A 20,842-nucleotide genomic window follows, 5' to 3' on the forward strand; every position below is an offset into this window, starting at 1 on the left:
CGGCTGGCCCTGGATCAGGGAGCCGATGTGGAATTTCCTGCCCGGCCCGGCGCCCCTCCTGCCGCCCCCCGCCCGGCCGCGCACTCCGCTTCCGGCCGCTCTCGCTGCGGCCGCACCCGCGCCCGCGCCCGCCCCGCGCCTGCCCCGCGCCGCATGGAGGGCGCAGGGCCCCGGGGGGCCGGGCCGGCGCGGCGCCGGGGAGCCGGGGGGCCGCCGCCGCCGCTGCCGCCGCTGCTGCTGCTGCTCTGGCTGCTACCCGGCCCCGCGGCGCCCCAGGAGCTGAGCCCGCGCGGCCGCAACGTGTGCCGCGCGCCCGGGTAGGAGCCGGCCGGGCTGGGGGAGGGGGCCGGAGGGACACCCGGGGCCGGGGGGAGGGGGCGCCCAGGACCTCCCTGAGCCAAACGCGCGGGCCCCTCGGGCCGCCCTCGCTGACCCCGGCTCCGCTCCAGGCCGAGCCCGGGCGCCGGGCCACGACGGTGCGTCCGAGGATACCCTGGGCGAGAAGCGGCCGAGGGTAGAGCGGAGGGCAGCGGACGCCCAGAGGGCTGACACACGGGGTTCGAGATTTCAGACCCAGGAAAAGGGACCCTTGGGCCGGATTGTGAAGGCCGTAAGAAGACGGGAAGCTCATTCCAAGCCCATGGCATGGCATGTGCAAGGGCCCAGACACACGAGTGTGGCTCGAGCCGTGATGGAGGGAGGGTGAGCGTCCAGGAGAGATGGAGCGAGGCTCCTGAGAAGAGGGAGCCGCGGAGGTCTTGAGGCAGGCGAGTCGGAAGGACAGATTTGTGTCCTAGAAAGAGCGGGCGCGGGTGGGAAGAGGGTGGTTATGGAGGTGGGCGTCGAGGAGCCTGAGCTCAGAGTGGCCCAGAAGCGGGAATAGAGAGACAATGACGTGCGCCGGCATCGGGAGGATGGGGGACTCCCGGGTGGGGATACGGGGTGCAGAGGGGCGGCGCAGAGGTGGGCGCCACGAGGAGCCGGGCTGGGGAAGCCAGTGTGGGACAGGAGGGGACAGGCTCTGCCGGAGGGCGCCGGGCTCAGGACCTTGCGCGGAGGTCGAAGAGCGCAAGCCAGGACCCAGGAGTGGGCGCAAGAGTCGGAGGACCCGGTCGGTCTGTCAGAGGCCACTGCGAGGTCAAGGGCATCTCCGCGCGGGGGCGAGGAGCCGGCGTGAGGGGGTGCCTTGGCGCGGGCCGGGGGCGCCAGGCAGGCGGGAAGCTGGAGAAGCATCACGGGCTCCTGGCGGGTGCGGTGGGGGCGCCCTGGGCCGCAGGGCCCAGGGAGGCCGCGTCCGGGGGCAGGCGGTCGCGGCAGACAAGGGGCTGTGAGGGGCCGCGCGGGGTTTCCGAGCTCGGATCCCGAGGCGCGCAGACCCCTCCCCGCTGCGAGCCCCGCCTCTGGGGCGGGGGCCGGCCTGGCCCGCCATCTGCTTCACGTCGACGCCGCCGCCGCTGCCTCCCGGGCCTCCCGGGCCTCCCCGGCCCCAGGAATGCAGCGGCTGTGGCGGGCGGGGCCGCCTGGGGAGTGGGAGGGCGCGATCGTCGCCGGCCCTGTCCCTCCGCCTCGGCTCTCCTTCCCTGTGGGGGTCCGTGCCGGGGGTGGGGGGTGGGGGGATCCGATGGCAGGCCAGAGCTGTCCGGAGCCTCCTCCACTCCCCCTCTCCCCGAGATGTTCCATCAGGCGGCCTGTTCCAGTAGCCAAGAGCCTGGGTTGGGTTTCAGATCCTGGTGCCACCTCTCCCCATCTGAGTGGCCCCGGGCACAACGCTTAACCTTTCTGGGCCAGTCCATACTCCTGTCCAGTGGGGGGGGGGGGTGGTGGTAGAGGAGGGATGACTGTGATCCTGTGTGGAGCTGGTTAATGGGAAAGACGGCACTCCCCCATCCCCCCCAGGGTCTGGACCATCTCTTCATTACCTTCCCAAGGCTGGGCCTTGCCAGGTTCCCATTAGCATTCCCTCCCTCCGGAGGCAGGAGGACTAGGGCAGGGAGCAGCTCTCAGTCAGTAAAATCCCATACACTTAATGTGTGCAGGCCTGTTGTTGGTGCAGGGATACAGCTGTCCTGTGTGGAGGAGATTTACAGCAAATCATCTGACATCTGGCAAGGGCTGGGGAGGAGGTGTTCAGTTGGGGAGACCCAGTGGGAAGTGATGAGTGAGAGAGGCCTGTGGGAGAGGAGGCAGAGCAGGGTGGCATCTGGGGCAGGGCCCTGAGTGCAGAGGGCCTGTTGGAAGCACAGGAAGGAGCCCTGGGGGCTGGGACAGGGATGGTGGAGGAGAGGCCACAGGGCGATGGGAACCCCCGTGGGCTTTGCACAGAAGAGGGGCAGGATGTGACCTGGGTTGGCTGTCAGGTGGCAGATGAACTGGGGCAGGAGGGCAGAAGGTGGGAGAGAACCAGGGAGGGTGAGGGTGGCTCTCACAAGGCTGGGCGGGGGACAAGTGGCCTGTCCCATCCTAGATCCAGTTTGGAAGGTAGAGCTGGCGTGTTTCTCAGTTGATCCACTCTGGGAGAGAGCAGAGTCCCCTTCCAGCCTCCCAGCCTGGAAGGACAGTCTTTACCCTGAGATGGAGAAGACTCGGGGTGGGAGGGGCTAGTGGGGAGGAGGGCCTCCCTCGAGGCCTCCGAGGCATTGTCAGTGTCTGGATGGGACCTAGGGAGCTTCCCCAGGGAGCTAGAGTGGACAGAGCAGGGGAGGGAGGCGGGGTGGGGGGGGGGTGGTGGGGGGGTGGGGCAGAAACCAGGGGAGGGGTGCCCAGGGGGGAAGGAGGAGAGTGGGGCAGGCATGGAGTCCCAGGGGGCGTGGAGGCAGAGGAGCTTCCTGTCTGGACTGGGGAGAGAATGGGACAGACACTGGCACAGTGAGCAGGCAGTGCTCTTGGGGAGCTTTGCCGAGGTGGCTTGGGCAGGTTCAAGATGAAGGTTTAAATCACCGCAGCTTCATTTGCAGTAACAGTGATCTATGGGGGGGCAGCCTGCAGCACAGCCTGCTTGCTGAGGGGCCTGGATTGACACCCCAGGGTCCTTCCCTAGTGTAGGAGCTACCCCTGCACTGGGCCATCTTTCTTGTCATCTCACTTTCATAAGATCTGAGAAAATGGGCCTGCCGACCTAGCCCAGCCTTTTCTGCCAGCCCGTCCCAGAAGGAAAAGTCCCACAGACTCATCCTCCACGTGGGCTCTGTCCTGCCGGGGAGCAGGGTTGTTAGCTCTGTTGGGTGGGGCCTGGGCACCAGCCATGCTGGGAGGACCAGGTGAACTCAGGGACTTCCTAGAGCCTGCTCAGCATGGGCTGGAGCTCACAGCACAGCCTCGGCTGAGCTCATAGTTTGTGCTGGACACATCTTGACTCTCTTAATCCTCCTGCCAAACCTATGGGCCCCATTCTACAGATTTAGCAGCTGGAGCTCAGAGAGGTAAAGTTCTGTGCCCAAGGTCACACAGCAAGTGGCAGACCCAGTCATCCAATCCAGCTTAGTGTGGCCCTAAAACCAGGCTCCCAACCTGATTACAGAGCCATGCAGCCAGGTCGTCCAGGATGGAAGGTGGTCAGTGTTCCTGGGCCATCCCAGCAGGCCATCTGGTGAGGCTGCCTGCAGGAGGGACTTCTACAGAGGCTCTCCATCTGGAGACCTGGGTTCATACTGGCAGAAGAGGCAGGAGGGTGATAGGCCCTCGGACCTGGGTCTCCCTACAGATGGCCATCTCGGAGCTGGGTGGGTGGGGACAATGGGGGCCAGAAAATCCAGGCCTGCTTAGAGTTCCTGTCTCTGGTTTCCAGTTTTATTTGTGGAAAATAAGGTGGCCCATTCCTTGAAGTTTGGGGTTTTATGGATCCTGTTCCCCAGGTCCCATATCTTTGGCCCAAAGGAGAATCCAGCCCTTTCTGGGAGAGGGGGCTCCCTTGGAGTCCGGGGGCCCCATCCAGGGTGTGGTGATCATTTCGAGCTGGGAACGGTTGGGGGGCATCTTCTGAGGGGTGTGATATGGGGCAGCTGCAGCCTTTCCCTTCTCAGGCCATCCCACCCCCACCCCAGGGTGCTCAGGCCCCTCCCACCTCCTCCCATCACCATATCCCGGTTCTAGATTCACATCCTTCCCAAGAGGCCCTCTCCTTTTCTCTGAAGTGTGAATGGTGGCTATGTGCCTTTAGCATTTGGCTGAAGTTCTAGGTCTGATGGGACCCTGCAGAACTGCAGCCTGAGTGTCTGTTCCTTCTCAGCCTCCTTTGCCCCACAGTGTGGGCACACCCCACCTCAGCCCTCATGGCCCTCACCAGTGGCCATGGCTTCACTTGGGCAGGGCCTCCAAACCTTTGTGCCTACACACCCCATAAGCCCAGGCCTTGGGAGGCTGCACCACCCTGATATGGGACACATAAATTTTTTACCTCCTACTGTACCTTGTAAAGCCAAATAAAATTAAACAAGATTTTATGAAAGTTCACGGAGAGGACATTCTAACGTTGCCTTCCTCCAGCCCAAGTCTCGCCCTGGTGCTCTGCAGCCCTCAGTTTTACTTTCCTTACTCAGATGGAGGACTCCCTGGGTGTACCTTTCCCCTCTCCAAGTGGACACCTCGCTGTGTCCACCACACTCAGAGACAACCCATCTGCCTTGGTGCTCCAGTTGGGCATCCAGATGTGCCCACCCGGCCCAGCCAGTCCTGGCACTGCCCAGGTCACGTCATATCTGGATCCCTGACACCCATCTGGCCAGAACCCCACCCCCAGGGATGCCCTAGACCTCCATGTCTGAGCAGGTCCTGGAGGCCCAGGGACCTTTGCCCCACCCCCACCTCACTGCTGCCCCTCCTGGGACATGTGGGGTCTCTTCTCTGGCCTAGTGGATGGGGGAAGAGGGCACAGATCAGGAGGAGTGGCGAGACCCCTTGTAGAGGGAACTGGGAAGTTCTTGGAGGTGGTCTGCCATCTGCCGCCTCCCAGTGTCCGCTCTAGAGGGCTGGAATTTGTGTCTTATTCGCTTCGAGTCTCCCAAACCTACAGCAGTGCCGGGCACACATGAGGGCCTTTATAACCACCTCCCTAGGGCAGGGTGGAGGTTACTGGGGGACCCAGCGAGGACTAGGAGTGGGTCCCGAGCTCAGGCGCCCTCTCTCTGCCTGCAGCTCCCAGGAGCTCACTTGCTGCGCCGGCTGGAGGCAGCAGGGGGACGAGTGTGGGATCGGTGAGTAGGGCACCCTGGGACTTGGGCAGGGGGCGGGGTCACGGAGAGGAGGGATAGTGTGGGGGCTGAACTCGGGACGACTTGGGCGCGTCTCGTCCACAGCTGTGTGCGAAGGCAACTCCACGTGCTCGGAGAACGAGGTGTGCGTGCGGCCGGGCGAGTGCCGCTGCCGCCATGGCTACTTCGGTGCCAACTGCGACACCAGTGAGCGCGGATTGTGGCGGGCGGGGCAGTGGGGCAGGATCCCAGAGATGGGCGGGGCCTGAGTCGGGAGTGGGTCCCCGGGGGCGGGGGGCTGGACGCGGGCAGGTTCGGGCTGGGTCTGGGCCCCGTCGCGAGCACCTGGGCTTCCCACCCTCTCCGCTCGCTCTGCAGAGTGCCCGCGCCAGTTCTGGGGTCCCGACTGCAAGGAGCTGTGTGTCTGCCACCCACACGGGCAGTGCGAGGACGTGACGGGCCAGTGTACATGTCATGCGCGGCGCTGGGGCGCACGCTGCGAGCATGCGTGCCAATGCCAGCACGGCGCGTGCCACCCGCGGAGCGGCGCGTGTCGCTGCGAGCCTGGCTGGTGGGGCCCACAGTGCGCCAGCGCGTGCTACTGTAGCGCCACGTCGCGCTGCGACCCACAGACGGGCGCGTGCCTCTGCCACGCAGGCTGGTGGGGCCGCAGCTGCAACAACCAGTGTGCCTGCAACACGTCGCCGTGCGAGCAACAGAGCGGCCGCTGCCAGTGCCGCGAGCGCACGTTCGGCGCGCGCTGCGAGCGCTATTGCCAGTGCTTCCGCGGCCGCTGCCATCCCGTGGACGGCACGTGCGCGTGCGAGCCCGGTTACCGGGGCAAGTACTGCCGCGAGCCTTGCCCTGCCGGCTTCTACGGCCTGGGCTGCCGCCGCCGGTAAGCGCGGGCCCCGGCCGGGGAGGGAGAGGAGGGGCAGGCGCCGAGGGAGCCGGGGTGAGGCGGCCGGGACCCCGCCTAGCCTCCTGCCCCTTCCCCAGATGCGGCCAGTGCAAGGGCCAGCAGCCATGCACGGTGGCCGAGGGCCGTTGCCTGACGTGCGAGCCCGGCTGGAACGGCACCAAGTGCGACCAGCCGTGCGCCACCGGTTTCTACGGCGAGGGCTGCGGCCACCGCTGCCCGCCGTGTCGCGACGGGCACGCCTGCAACCACGTCACCGGCAAGTGCACGCGCTGCAACGCGGGCTGGATCGGTGACCGGTGAGCAACCCGTGTCCGCCTCAGACACACAGCCCCCAGCCGGCCTCCCCCGATTGCCCTCCACGGAGGGCTCTGTGGGCTTAAGGGTCGTTTGCCTGTTTCCGCTGACGCCTCCTCCCCGCGTTCCGAGGTGTGAGACCAAGTGCAGCAATGGCACCTACGGCGAGGACTGCGCGTTCGTGTGCGCCGACTGCGGCAGCGGCCACTGCGACTTCCAGTCGGGACGTTGCCTGTGCAGCCCGGGCGTCCACGGGCCCCAGTGAGTGCCCGGGGACCCAAGGGGTTTGAGGGGTCTGTATCCGGCACTGGGCTCCAGCCAGACCCCAGGTGCTGCTGCGTTGGCCGACCAGGCGGGACCCAGGCTTGGCCCCTCAGCCTTGGCCCCCATACTTCAGCTAGGGAGAGACAACAGGCTCTTTGGGGCAGCTTCCTGCCCTGGGTGGAGCCAGCTCTCGAGCGGGATCTAGCAACCAGGTCAGCCTGTGGCCAGTGGGTTCCTTGAGGGCTGCAGGGCTGAGGTGACCCGGAGATGATGTGGAATGAGCAGGGACCTCCACGTACAGCCAAGGGTCTCGTCTGGCAGCCCCTTTTCCCCCCACAGAAGAGTCAGCCCCAGCAATGGGCACTGCGGCCAGTGTCCACGGCCCGTCCCCTAGACTCCGTCCCACTGGAGTGCACACATTTGTTTCCAAAACATTGATCGCTCAGGGTGTGCTGGAGGTGGGGGTGGGCTGCAGTCCCTAGAGAATGGAGAACCGGGGCCGGGCCGGGGCTGGCTGGCCGCGGGGGCGAGGGCGGGAGGCGTAACCGAGGGCCGCTTGGCTCTCCCAGACCCCACGCCCCTCCCTGACCTCGCGCCCCCGCAGCTGTAACCTGACTTGCCCGCCCGGGCTCCACGGCGTGGACTGCGCCCAGGCCTGCAGCTGCCACGAGGACTCGTGCGACCCGGTCACCGGTGCCTGCCGCCTGGGTGAGTGGGTGAGGGCGACCTGGCGGGGGCGCGGGGGCTGCCGGCACCTCGCTGACCCTGTGACCCCCACAGAGACCAACCAGCGAAAGGGTGTGATGGGTGCGGGCGCGCTGCTCGCCCTGCTCCTCGGCCTGCTGCTCTCGCTGCTCGGCTGCTGCTGCGCCTGCCGCGGCAAGGACCCCGCGCGCGGGTGAGGCTTCCAGCTCCCTCCCTTCCCCGGTTCCGGCCGTGCGGGGACTGCAGCGCGGCGCGCCGTTCCCGGCCCCGCCCTGGGGGGCCCCACCCTTCGTTAGCTCAGGCCCCGCCCTCCTTGAGGTTCTGCTCCCTTGGGCCTCTCCCGGCCTTAGGCCCCGCCCCTCCGCTCAGGCCTCTCCCTCCCTGTGGGTGGGCTCCCACGGGCTCGCCCCGCCCCTCTGGAACAGGCACGGCCCCGCCCCTTCGCTCAGCCCCCGCCCCCGCAGGGAGCTCTCGCTTGGGAGGAAGAAGGCGCCGCAGCGCCTATGCGGGCGCTTCAGCCGCATCAGCATGAAGTTGCCCCGGATCCCTCTCCGCAGGCAGAAGCTGCCCAAGGTCGTAGGTAAGGATGACGTAGGTAAGGAGTCTCCGGGGAACACCCCCCGACGCAGGAGGCTGCTGGGAAATGGGTGTGACGGGGTCGGTGTAGGAACTGCGGGGCCTTGAGTGTCGATGTGGGGGCGTGGGGAGGTGCGACCAGGGGGAGGAAAGAAGGATTGCGGATGCAGGGGAGCCCTGGAGGAAGGCAGGGGTCCTACGTGTGCGGGCAGGTGTGGGCCCTGTCTCGCTGACTGTGAGTAACTGCATGTGTGGTGTGGTGGGGCAGTGTGGACTGGACATCCGCGGCCGGTAGGCCCCCGCAGTCTGCGGGAGTGAGTACACTGTCGGTCCTGATGCGAGCTGCAGGTGGACGCGGGCACCTGTGAGTGGGAATGCCCTGCCACAGGAAGACCCGCCCCCGGCCCGGATCCCCAGCTGTGCCCTGGGTCTTTCCTGGAAAGTGGGCAGGCTGGTCCCTCGGCCCCCACCCTACCTCAGGACGGGGCTGGGTGCGGGGCGATGCTGCTTCTCTCCTTCTGCCTGCACTGACTCACACCGGGGTGGAGTCTCTCTGCGTCTTTCCCACTTGTTTCCAAAGATGAGGGATATGGGGAGATGAAGTCTCCTGGGAGGTAAAGATGCAGACAGCTGAGAAAACCCCTGGGCCCACTCAGCAGAGTGGGATTTATGGGCACAGATGTGGGGGCTGGAACCCACATCCCATTTGTGAGAGGGGGACGGGCTGGCCAGCCTCTGGGATTCCCCCGTTGTGGGGTCTATGTCTGTGGAGGCCGTGCCTAGGGGTGCAGCCTGCTGAGACGGCTGCGGCAAAGGGTGGCCTCACCACTGCACATTTGCATTCAAAAACTGCTGCAAGACAGGGTCTGAAGCGTGGCTTGGAGGCCCTGATGGGCTCTCCCAGCCAGGTGCTCTCTCTTTTCCCAACTTTCGGCCCGACCTCACTCAGCTCCCTGGCCGTACACTAGCCTGTTGAATTGCCTGTCCCACCCACTATCTTGGGGTAGGGCTGGCTTGGGTCCCTCCATCATTTGTGGCAGGAGGGCTGGCGAGGGCACTGGCTGGGGCAGGCGGGGCCCCTGGCAGCTATGCCTCCCTCCTTCCCCAGTGGCCCATCACGACCTGGATAACACGCTCAACTGCAGCTTCCTGGAGCCACCCTCGGGGCTGGAGCAGCCCTCGCCATCATGGTCTTCCCGGGCCTCCTTCTCCTCCTTTGACACCACGGATGAAGGCCCCGTATACTGTGTACCCCATGAGGGTGAGTGCCCCTCTGCTTGGGGTGAGGACCCCTCTCGCTCTGACCCAGTGAAAGGTTCCAGCTGAAATTTCTGTGCTCTAAGAGACAGGCAGCATGGGGAGGAAGGGCTAGTGATGCTGTTAACTGGGGGGTGGATACACAGTTGAGGTTGCAGAGTGGGCTTCTTTGCTGCCTAGCACCAGACTGGGGTAGGGTCTGGGGAGGTAGCCACAGCCCAGGTTCACTTCTGGGGAGACCAGGCAGAGAAAATTCCGGGCCTGGGGAGGAGGTGGCAGAGGAGACAGGAAATGGGGTTTGCAGGATATGGGGACACACTTTCACCTGAAGCCTTGGCTCACAAACATCAAGAAGCAGCCTGAATAGCTGGGCTTCTGGCCTCTCTCTTCCCCAGACCACCCCCGTGAATGACTTTGGGCAGGTGACTAACCTCTGAGCCTTAGAAGGCCTTTCTCTTAAAGAAGGACTATGAATCGAGGGTCAAATGTGGTGATGGTGGCCCCCCAGGCTGGGGATGTGGTGGGGGAGGGGTGCGAGTCCAGGCCGAGTTGGGGCTGCAACCCAGGAATTAGCCCCACTACCCCAGCCCTCCACCTCCGGGGCTCTGAGCTAAGTTTGTGGTCAGTGCAGTGAATGTGCCAGGCATGTCTGGATGCCACGGCGACTGAGCGCCAGCTAGGGCGGGAAGAGGAGGGGAGGCGGGGCGCCAGCGAGGGTTTGCTCTTGGAGGCTGGGGGGCCAAGCTCTTTCCGGAGGAGGTGACCGCCCCGCTCGTCCCTTGTCAGAGGCGGCAACCGAGAGCCGGGACGCGGAGGTCCCCATCGCCCCAGCCACTGCCCCTAACGAGGCGCTGGCTTCGTCCCCTGCACCGGTGACTACGCCCGCGGAGGAGGCCACGCCCCTCCGCGCGTCCTCCGACAGCGAGCGGTCAGCGTCGAGCGGGGACGGGCCTGGCGGGGCGCTGTATGCGCGTGTGGCCCGGCGTGAGGCCCGGCCGGCCCGGGTCCGGGGCGAGGCCCGAGGCCTGTCGCTTTCGCCATCGCCCGAGCGCAGGAAGCCACCGCCGCCCGACCCCGCCACCAAGCCCAAGGTGTCCTGGATCCACGGCAAGCACGGTGCCGCCGCCGCGCGTGCGCCGTCGCCGCCACCCGCGGGCCCCGAGGCCGCTCCCAGCCCCAGCAAGAGGAAACGGACGCCCAGCGACACATCGGCGCGGCCGGACGAGCCCTGCAACCCTAGGGCCCGCGACCCGACGCCGCGACCCCCGGGGCTGGCAGAGGAGGGGCCGGCCCTCGCCGCACCCTCGCCGCCCCGGGCTCGAGCGCGGGGCCGTGGCCCTGGCCTCTCAGAGCCCACGGACGCTGGCGGTCCCCCGCGCAGCGCACCTGAGGCCGCCTCCATGCTGGCCGCCGAGCTGCGCGACAAGACTCGCAGCCTGGGCCGCGCCGAGGGGGCCGTGGGCACGCAGGGCCCCCGAGAGAAGCCGGCGCCGCCGCAGAAGGCCAAGCGCTCGGTGCCTCCCGCCTCGCCGGTCCGCGCGCCCCCCGCGCCCGAGGCCCCAGGGCCCGAGAAGGCGGCAGCGGGCGCGCCCGGATCCGACACCCCCCGAAAGAAGACCCCCATCCAGAAGCCGCCTCGTAAGAAGAGCCGGGAGGTGGCGGGCGAGCCGGGCCGAGCGGGCGCGCCCACCCTGTAGTAGGTCGGCCCCGCCGTGCCTGCAGCTCCTCGGCTTAGCAGCGCTGCTTGTCACCCCGCGTCCCGTGCGCGCCCGGCGTCTCCCGCGGGGGCCCCAGCCCAGAGCAGCCTGGCGGGAGGCTGCGTCTCACTGGCTCAGGCCCAACGGCCCTCCTGGATGGGGTCCCGCGCTCGGGCAGGAAGCCCCATCCCAGTGGCTAAGGCCTGACAGACGCTTTGCTGGCCCCTCCCTTCCCATGGCCTGCCTGTGGAGGGCTCCCACCAGCCCGGGTCTCAAAGGCCAAGGGCAGGAGGGCTCTGCCTAAAGAACACCTCTTACTGGCCAAGAGTGCCTTGGCTGGGTCACCTTCTCACTGGCTGAGGCCAGAAGCACTTCCACCCTGGCAGTCTCTCTCTGGCCAGGGCCTGGCGCCTCTGGCTGGAGGTTCCCTTCTGTGACCCTAGCCAGAGGCTACTTCCACTGGCCGAGCCCCAGGGCATCTGGTTGACCGGAGCCTGGGGAGGAGGGCTGGTCTCTGCTCCTCAGGAGGCTTGGCTGTCTCCCCACCCACCCCAGCCCCACCCACGCTCTCCCAGCCCCAGCCTCCCCAGCCCTGGCCCCTCTGCTGTCGAGCTGGTTTTGATGGCCTCCCACCACCCCACATGCCTGGGAATCCGAGGGGCAACTCCAGTGGCCTGTGGAGATGTATTTATAGGCCCCCGGCAGGGCTGCTCCCACCCCATCCGGGTGCCCCAGGATGGGCTCCTCCCGGCAGGGGCTTGGCCAAAGCTTTCTTAATAAAGTGCCTTTTTTCTCCCCGTGCTCTGACTGCTTCCTATCTGCGGGCCTCTTGACGAGGATGTCCCCCCCAAAGAAACTGTGCCAGGATCCCTCGACCCAAGTGGAGCCTGGGAGCCCAGGTGTGGGTCTCCCAGGACTATGTTGGAAGTGGGTCATGTCCATCTGCCCATCCTTCACCTATTTATCAAGTTTATTGGGCACCCACCTCGGCCCACCCCATCCTGGACTGGCAACCTGGGATGAAGGGTGTGTAGGAGCAGATAGAGTGGCACCCTTGGCTACGAGGAAGGAGCCAGCGCATGGGGCTGCTTCTGCCCTGCACCTTCCCCACTGCCCACTGCTGTTATACTGGGGGCCTCGAGCTGTTTGGTGTGGCTGGGGCGGGTCAGAGGCTGGGGCCAGGGGGTAGCGGGCCACGGGCACAGCCTCCAGCCGGGCCGCATCTGGCACAAACAAGACAGTCTGGCACCACACAGAGCCCCGCTGTCCATCTCAATGGGCTCCCTGTCCTCAGCCGGAAACTCTCCCGGCCCGAGAGGTGGGGGGAGGGGGAGAGCCCGCCTGGCCCAGAGCCCTGGCTGGCCCTGCTGGCAGTGCCCCCCCTCCCCTGCTCCCCCGCCCAACCTCGGCCTGCTCCCACTCTGGCCTGGCCTTCTTTCTGTGGCCATTTGTCCTAATGTCTTCACTGCTTCTGGCCCTCAGATGGCCTCGCAAGTGACCTTCCTGAGCTCCAAAGCCTCACTTTTCTACCGTGTCCGCTGTCCCTCATCCATCTGGGCTCCTCCCATCTCGCTGCCTCTGCCTAGCAGGCCTCTTCCTCACCTTTTGCTGCCAGCTCTTTCGATCAGGAGATTCTGCCAAGATTCTCCATTTATCTCCCCATCCCCGCCCCATAGGCCCCAGCACGACCAGAGTCTGGCCAGTGCTGGCAGCTCAGGGATCTCACCTGGCAAGTCTCTTGCCCTCTGGCCAGATGCCACGTGGAGGTAAACGTCAGTGACATGTACAGGGGCTGAGCCACCTGAGTGGAGATGGCCTCATGGCACAGGCGGGACATCTGGCGTGGCTCCCGTGGCCGTAGTCCCTGCATCTGGCCTGGTCAGGCAGCACGTGGAAGGCAGGCTCCCTGTCCCCGGGGCACGCACCTTCCCTCGAGCCAGCTGGGCACCCTCCCAGCCGTGGCCCTGCGCCTGGCCAGCCTCATCCCTTCTGGCACCAGGCCATGCTGGCTGCCGGGGCTCAGAACACAGGCTTAACGTCAGCCAGGAGGGGCAGCTGCCCAGCTGGGCTCAGCAAGGGCAGGGCAGTGGCTGAGGAAGGTGGTGGAGGGCAGTGAGGTGGTTCGGGCCACAGTCTTGCCATGTACTCCCCACCCACCATGTGCCACCCTGCCGCTCCCCAACCCCTGAACCCCTGCTCCAGCTCGCCTGCTCCCTGGCCTGGATCAGCACCGTGTGGGGCGACCAGAGCTGTCGCATCGGCCGGGCCTTTCCTGAGGCCCCTCCGCCGCCTGCTCTGGGAGCCTCCAGGCATCCAAGACCCTGAGCTTCAGGAGCCCCTCTGTGTGGGTGCCTCACAGAGCAGGAGCACCTCCCGCACTTCTGGCAGCCAGCCCTGCCACCCTGGGGGCCAGATGCTGTGGCCTGGAGACCAGGCAGGACCTGGCCCAAGAAACCCCCCAGGATGATCCGGTAGCCGCCTGGAGAGGGAGCTGCTGGGACCCCCTCCCCACCCCCATAGGCCTGCAGCAGTGCTAGCTCCCAGGGCAGGCGCCACAAAAGGGAACCGCGGCTGCTGGAACCTCCGTTGCCATGGGGACGAGGACCACAGGACCCACATCTGGTAGCGATTGAGGAGGAAAAATTATGAGTCGTGGAAAACGCAAATATTTTTTGTAGCACAGAGCACAAAGGAGCGGGAGGAATGTGGGACTGGAGAAGGCCTGAGCCCTGCCGGCTTTCAGGCGGGGACAGAGAACATATCACACAGAGGCAGAGCTACACCTACACGCGCACACACACACACACACACACACACACGCATGCACACAGATGCACCGTCAGACACACACACTGAAACATACCCACACCTACAACCAGACCCAAAGAAAAACAGAGATACTCACCACCAGTACACTCACCCCCCTGGACGGAAATGGACAGTCCCGCCAACACAAACACACAGAAACGCTGAGACAGAAGCCCTGCCACACTGCACACACGGACCAGAAGAACCAGTGAAACACCAGGAGAGATGCACACACTGAAGCAAACATGCGCGTACAGGGAAGCACACTCACCCTGCGAGACACACACAGACAGAGAAGACTCAGCAGGGACGTCCCTGGCAGTCCAGTGGTTAAGACTCTGAGCTCCCACTGCAGGGGGCACGGGTTTGATCCCTGGTTGGGGAACTAAGATCCCACAGGCTGCACCGCAAAAAAAAAAAAAAAAAAAAAAAAACAACTCAGCAGCATACACGATACCACCAAGCTCGGGGCACCGAGATGGACATAACCCTGCAACGCAAAACACACTCCCTAACTTACAGAAGCGTCGGGAGAGACACAGACCCTGCAACACACACACGCGGACACACACACACAGCCAGACCCATAGCAGCACCAAGAGCACTCACTCAGTCCACCACACACGCAGGAGAACCGAGACAGGACGACGATACTGAATTTATCTGAGCCCCATGCCCGAGATTGCACCCTGCTGCAAGCCCAGAACAGGCCAACCCTGAAAGGCCGTGTTGCCCTCTCACGTGCCAGACCCCCTTATTCTTCCTCGCGACTTCCTTGATCCCGCCTCTAGAAAACCCCAGCCACTGCCTCTCCTTGTGATGTTCCTTGTTAGTGAACCTTCCTCCTGTTGCTGTAGCCGGAATAAAATCATCCCCTGATCATCTCCCCTCACGGTTCTGCCACCCCGACCCTTGTCTTCAGGTCCTGGACACCTGCTCCAAGTAGCGCCCTCCTGACGTGCCCTGGCCCGCAGCAGCCCCAAGGTCCTGTGCTCTAGGCTCTTGTCTGTTGGGAGCACGGTAAGAATTTGAGTTTGATCCTTTTTGAGGGTTTGTTGATTTCTGGTACTGGATTCTTTTGGGTTCATAGTCTGACCATTTGGTCTTGTGTCTGTTAGTCTTTTCTGTTCGCCTATTTGTCTGTTTTGAGCTTAAATCAATTAAGAGTTAGTACCCGCTGGGAAGATGGTTTGAGGTGGTGATAGATGAAAGAGCCATGTGGACACGAAGGGTTCCTTAAGGCCACCGGAGAGGCTGTGACAGGAACAGGGGCGCCTGTGACACACCCAGCAGTTGGTACCTTTGGGGATGCTCACCCAGATGCTTGGTGGTGCCCCGCACAAGAGGGCCCTGGTGAAGGGGGTGGGGTTAGGAGAGCAAAGGTCTGGGAGCAGAGAGTGAGAGTCCAAAGACAGGTGAGGGTGTCTGCAGAGGTTGGGGCCCCAACAAGGAGGAGGGCAAGTGGGAGCATGAGAGGGAGTCTGGGTGGAGGAGATATCGGATGGGGTCCAGATCACTCGTGCACCTAGGCAGGTAAATGGGATTTTCACTAAACCATAACAGACTTCATATTTTCTTAACCAGTTTTTCAGAGTTTTTCCTTCCCACCTTGATTTACTTTTTAAAAATTTATTTATTTTATTTTTGGCTGCTTTGGGTCTTCGTTGCTCTGCACGGGCTTTTCTCTGGTTTCGGCGAGTGGGGGCTGCTCTTCGTTGGGGTGCATGGGCTTCTCACTGCGGTGGCTTCTCTTGTTGCGGAGCATGGGCTCTAGGCACGCAGGCTTCAGTGGTTGCAGCCCACGGGCTTAGTTGCTCTGTGGCATGTGAGAACTTCCCTGACCAGGGCTTGAACCCATGTCCCCTGCATTGGCAGGCAGATTCTTAACCGCTGTGACACCAGGGAAGCCCTTGATTTACTTTTTTTAAAAAATAGTCTTTATTTTTTAGAGAAGTTTTAGGTTCACAGCAAAATTAAGAAAAAAGTACAGAGTTCCCATATACCCCCTGCCTCCCAGTCCCCCCACTATCAACATCCCCCCCAAGTGGGACATTTGTTACAATCGATGGACCTACACTGACACCTCAGCATCATCCACAGCCCATGGTTCACATCAGGGGTCACTCCTGGTGATGTACATCCTATGGGTTTGGAAAAATGTACAATGACACGTGTCCACCATTAGAATATCATACAGAGTAGTTTCACTGCCCTAAAAACCCTCTGTTCTCCACCTGTTCATCCCTCCCTCTCCCCCAGGCCCTGGGAACCACTGATCAGTTTATTATCTCCATAGTTTTGCCTTTTCCAGAATGTCATAGAGTTAGAATCACACAGCATGCAGCCATTTCAGACTGGCTTCCTTCACTTAGATGTACATTAAGTTTCCTCCATGTGGGCTTCCCTGGTGGCACAGTGGTTAAGAATCTGCCTGCCAATGCAGGGTACATGGGTTCCAGCTCTGGTCCGGGAAGATCCCACATGCCGCAGAGCAACTAAGCCCATGCGCCACAACTACTGAGCCTACGCTCTAGAGCCCACGAGCCACAACTACTGAAGCCCGCGCACCTAGAGCCCGTGCGCTGCAACAAGAAAAGCCACTGCAATGAGAAGCCCGTGCCCCCCAACGAAGAGCAGCCCCAGCTCTCTGCAACTAGAGAAAGCCAACGTGCAGCAACGAAGACCCAACGCAGCCGTAAATAAATAAGTTTATTAAAAAAAATAGTTTCCTCCACGTGCGCTTACGGCTTGACGGCCATTTTTTTCTACGTCGAATGCTTTTCCGTGCTCTGGATGTACAGTTTATTCATCATTCACCTCCTGCAGGAGGTCTCCGCTGCTTCCAGTTTCTTTTTCCTAACGGTCTGACATGCATTTCCAGAGGCAGTGTGTTGGTGGGAGGGGCCGGGCAGGGGGCTTTCAGAGTAGCTGTGCTACTTTCCGAGCGGTGGAGCTCCTAAGGACTGCCGTCCACTCGGGGAAGGGCTCCCGCGAGGCGGAGCGGGACGGTGGCGCCATCTAGCGGTAGGCCTCGCAGCACCTGCCGTCTCCAGTCCCCGGGGCAGCCCAGGGATGCGGGTCCCAGGCCCAGATAGTCCGGTAAAGCAGACAGGGCCAGGGGAGGAGCCAGAGGCCGGTGATAGCCTCGCGTGACGTGGGTGTTATGTCACCCTAGACATCGCGGTGACCTGATCCACGGGCACAGGCCCGGACCTCAGCTGGGACCACAGCCCAGTGCTCCCTGCTCTGTGCCCAAGCATCCACTGGCTTTGCCCTCCACGTTCCGCAGGCACAGGGACAGTCAAGTGCGGAATTATTGGACACTTTAAAAAAAAAAGTTAAGGGACTTCCCTAGTGGCGCAGTGGTTAAGACTCCGGGTTCCCAATGCAGGGGGCCCAGGTTCGATCCTTGGTGGGGGAAATGGACCCCCCATGCATGCCAGCCAGCTAAGAGTTCACATGCCACAACTAAGGAGGCCGAGGGTCGCGACTAAGGAGTCCGACTGCTGCAACGAACACCCGGTGCAACCAAATAAATAAAATTTAAAAAATTTTTTTAAATTAAAAATAAGAGAAAAAAAAAGTTAAAATTGGGACTTCCCTAGTGGTCCAGTGGTTAGGGCCCCACACTTCCACTGCAGCGGGCCTGGTTTGATCCTTGGTCAGGGAACTAAGCCACGTGGCCAAAAAAAAAAAAAGAGAGAGAGAGAGAGAAACAACCCAGTTAAGATTGATGTTACCTGTATTTTATCACAATTAGTATATATACGTATCTATTAAACAAACGTGACTGTGAGTAGAGGCTGGAGGTTGCTGGAATAAGGACTGTATAGAATATATTAGCCAAATGGTAACAACAGAATTCTGGCCATTGGAGCACTGCCTGCCGGTGCCACTTCAGCTGTGCTGGGACAGGCCTTAACTGACCACTGGTTAAGGTCACAGCAGTTCACCACGAGGTGCCATTTGTCCTTTCTGGGTTGAAAACCAGGCCAGTTTGAACTGATAGCTAGAGAAAGAGGGGGATAATCACCCCTTCCCTTAATGCATCTGTGTAATGGGTCTCCTCCTTCAAGTCCCAGTTTTAACGTATTTTGGGCCATATTAACAATTTTAATGGCTCAGCAAGTCTTCAGGGTCTGATTTGGCAAGGTCAGAAGTAAGGGACAAAGTTTTTTGTTTTTCCTTTTTTAAAAATTTATTTATTTATTTTTGGCTGCATTGGGTCTTCATTGCTGCACACGGGCTTTCTCTAGTTGTGGTGAGTGGGGGCTACTCTTCGTTGCAGTGAGCGAACTTCTCATTGCAGTGGCTTCTCTTGTTGCAGAGCACAGGCTCTAGGTGTGCAGGCTTCAGTAGTTGTGGCACATGGGCTCAGTAGTTGTGGCTCACGGGCTTAGTTGCTCCATGACATGTGGGATCTTCCCTGACCAGGGCTCGAACCTGTGTCCCCTGCATTGGCAGGTGGATTCTTAACCACTGCACCATAAGGGAAGTCCCTGCTTTTGTTTTAATATTTATTTATTTGGTTGCACCGGGTCTTAGTTGCGGCACGTGGGCTCCTCAGTTGCGGCACGTGACCCGGTTGCACCGGGTCTTAGCTGTGACATGCATGTGGGACCTAGTTCCCGGCCCAGGGATCGAACCAGGGCCCCCTGCATTGGGAGTGGGGAGTCTTAACCACTGCGCCACCAGGGAAGTCCTGCAAAGTTTTAATTTCATTCCAATTAAGGCTTCTATCTTGATAATGGGCGGTCCCAGAGGAGCGGGAGCCAGACCCTGGAAGAGTAAGGTGCATTTTTCCTTCTGAGCTCTGACCCCTGGGGAAGCCCAGGTCACAATGTGCTGAGACCAGGTGGGGGCAGCCATGGACATTCTGAACTGGGGGCTTTCCTTGGTGGGAGGGTTTGGTGCTTTGGGATGAGAGGACCAGGTCTTGGGATGCTCCTCAATAATTCCAGGTCACCTAGGGCCTCGATAAGGGTAGTGGTTCCTCGGCAAAGGATGCTGTGCAGCCTCAGAATCTGTAGGTGCTTCTCTGAGAAATGATGACATGTGTGTGCCGAGAGCCCTTCTTCCCAGGCATCCTTGAGGCCAGTCCCCATTCCACTTCATCTGCCATACTTTTCCTTCTCTACCTCAACTCTGTACCACGATCCAGAGGGGGAATTGCCAACCTACAGCCTGGGGGCGAAACCTGGCTGGATGCATGTTTTCATAAATAAAGGTTGACTGGACCCCCCCACCCCCACCCCGCGAGCGCTCAGCTCAGTGTAAAGCCCTTGAACCCTGCCAGGTTGTTTAATAATTGGCCTCCCTCCCCTAAAGTAGCCACTGAGTGAGAGCAGGCCACTGTCCAAGCCACAGATGGCGGAGCGAGGGGAGGGCGGAGGTCCTGCCCAGGAATGCGATGCTGTGAGGGTGGATGGGGCGTGGCCATTCCTGAGAGGCTGGTGCACCTCGTGGAATAGATTATTCTTTTGGGGGCCCAGTTTGAGGGCACTGAGATGTGCTGGCCAATTAAAGTGAATCCAGAGCCGGTATAAGCAGGGGCAAAAGCTACTTAGTGCCTTTTTCGTGGTCCAAATCCTTAACTGTGTATTAAATTTTGAAATTCTGATCGAACCAAATCGCAGGCCTGTGTTCCAGATTCTCTTTCTCCCTTGCAGAGGGGGGTGTGTGTATGTGCGTGTGTGTGCACTCTCACAATATAACTCAGAGGTACCCTGTATCCTCTATAGGTCCTTCAGTGTGTCCTATATCCCATAGGAGGTACTCATGCTGCGGGCCCCCTCCTCCAGGAAGCTCCAGGCAATACTGTCAGTATGAGCCTGAGGCCTTGGGCCATGGACCAGTTAGACACGTTTATCCTAAGAATGTGATTTATGGTGAACACGTGTTTTGCTCTGGGGTGTGGGTTTGGGGCCTGGAGTCTGAGAGACGGAGGTCAGTGGCATGGGTGTTGCAGCCCGTGTAATTGACCCCCAGTAAAAACTGAGGCTGGGGGGCTTCCCTGGTGGGCAGCCCTTTGCTCCCAGTCACACGTAGTTGCTGAAAATTAAGTGGGGCTCCGTGGGGGAGGGGGACGCCTGGGAGCCAGTGCCTGGTCTCTCCTGGATGTTGTCCTGAGTGCTTTTTTCCTTTGAAAAGGGCACTAGTTGGCCTTTGTGACCAAATGATCCTGGCCCCGAATTTGCTTTAACCTCTGGGAGACGTGAGATGGGGCTACATATCCGCGGGCCTCAGTCTAGTAACAAGGGGGGCTGCAGGACTTGGGGATTGGCTGGGTCCCCCTGCCGGCTCTGCGCACACCTGGTGGCCGCTGCTCACCCCTAATCACCTGAACCCTGGCCCCAATTCCCCACTCCCAGCCCATCCTGAACCCCAACCCTAATTTGGGTCTCTTGGAGCCTTGCCCTGACCATGACCCTGACCCTGACCCTGACTAGCACCCAGATGCCGTGACTGCTGGACTCGGGAAGGTGTCCTCCACTGCTGGGGTGGGCCTGCTGCCCTCCCGTCCTCTTCAGGCTCTGCCACAACCTGCCTGCAGGCGAAATGTCCAGGAGCCCGTGGAGGTGGCCTGGCTGGTGCCCTCCACCCCCTCCTATGTCTGTCATCATGACATTGGATAGGAAAGAACAGTGTCACCCCAGAGCAGTGCCGCGGGAAGAACTATGGACCCAGTAGTTTCTTGTTCACAGTGGAAATTGCTTTTTGTACTGATATCAAAAGTAATATGTCTGTTGTTTTAATAATTCAGAACATGAACAGTCAGTCCTAACCCATCACCTAGAAATCAGTAGCATCTGGTGCATATATTAGGGGGTCCTTGTGGGTTCTGTCCCAGCCCCCATCCCCACTTCAGTCTTCATTTCTTCTTCTTTTTTTTTTTGAGCTTGCTGGAGACCAGCCCCGCAGGAGGAACGCAGCCACTGCGAGCTACTGAGGTTGGGCCCCTTCCCGCTTTGGAGCAGGACAAAGCCCCCATCACGGGTGGTTATTTCCAGGGAAAACCAGAGTGACGTCTCAGGCTCACTGCTGGGTAGTCCTGCTGACTGCACCCCAAGTCCACCCATCCTAAACGTTAACACACTGTTGACGAATGGGGTTCATCCCAGTGTTACAAAGAT

At 61.5% G+C, this 20,842-nt stretch overlaps 1 protein-coding gene across 3 annotated transcripts; it reads left to right on the plus strand.

Annotated features, from left to right (window-relative positions):
- Positions 1-64: 64 nt before the first annotated feature.
- Positions 65-11,701, plus strand: SCARF2 (scavenger receptor class F member 2). Of its 3 annotated transcripts, none has more exons than XM_073790415.1 (11): positions 65-317; positions 5,131-5,189; positions 5,292-5,393; positions 5,565-6,084; positions 6,186-6,404; positions 6,535-6,663; positions 7,271-7,374; positions 7,447-7,564; positions 7,797-7,951; positions 9,056-9,208; positions 9,991-11,701. In XM_073790415.1, exons 1-11 carry the CDS (start codon positions 154-156, stop codon positions 10,899-10,901), a joined length of 2,634 nt encoding a protein of 877 aa, XP_073646516.1. In that variant the 5' UTR covers positions 65-153; the 3' UTR covers positions 10,902-11,701. The 3 variants fall into 3 exon arrangements, with proteins under 3 accessions (XP_073646516.1, XP_073646517.1, XP_033693307.1); XM_073790416.1 differs by having other exon boundaries at positions 66-317; positions 7,821-7,951; XM_033837416.2 differs by having other exon boundaries at positions 68-317; positions 7,836-7,951.
- Positions 11,702-20,842: the final 9,141 nt, after the last annotated feature.

The sequence above is a fragment of the Tursiops truncatus genome, chromosome 13, assembly GCF_011762595.2.
Source record: "Tursiops truncatus isolate mTurTru1 chromosome 13, mTurTru1.mat.Y, whole genome shotgun sequence".
In the NCBI taxonomy this organism is placed as follows: domain Eukaryota; kingdom Metazoa; phylum Chordata; class Mammalia; order Artiodactyla; family Delphinidae; genus Tursiops; species Tursiops truncatus.

What these genes read in the sequence shown, in the direction of transcription:
- SCARF2 (XM_073790415.1), top strand. Translation starts at nt 154, where the DNA reads ATGGAGGGCGCAGGGCCCCGGGGGGCCGGGCCGGCGCGGCGCCGGGGA. An exon ending in GCGGGCTGGATCGGTGACCG is followed by an intron (nt 6,405 to 6,534) that starts GTGAGCAACCCG and finishes CCGCGTTCCGAG; the next exon opens with GTGTGAGACCAAGTGCAGCA. An exon ending in CACCGGTGCCTGCCGCCTGG is followed by an intron (nt 7,375 to 7,446) that starts GTGAGTGGGTGA and finishes TGACCCCCACAG; the next exon opens with AGACCAACCAGCGAAAGGGT.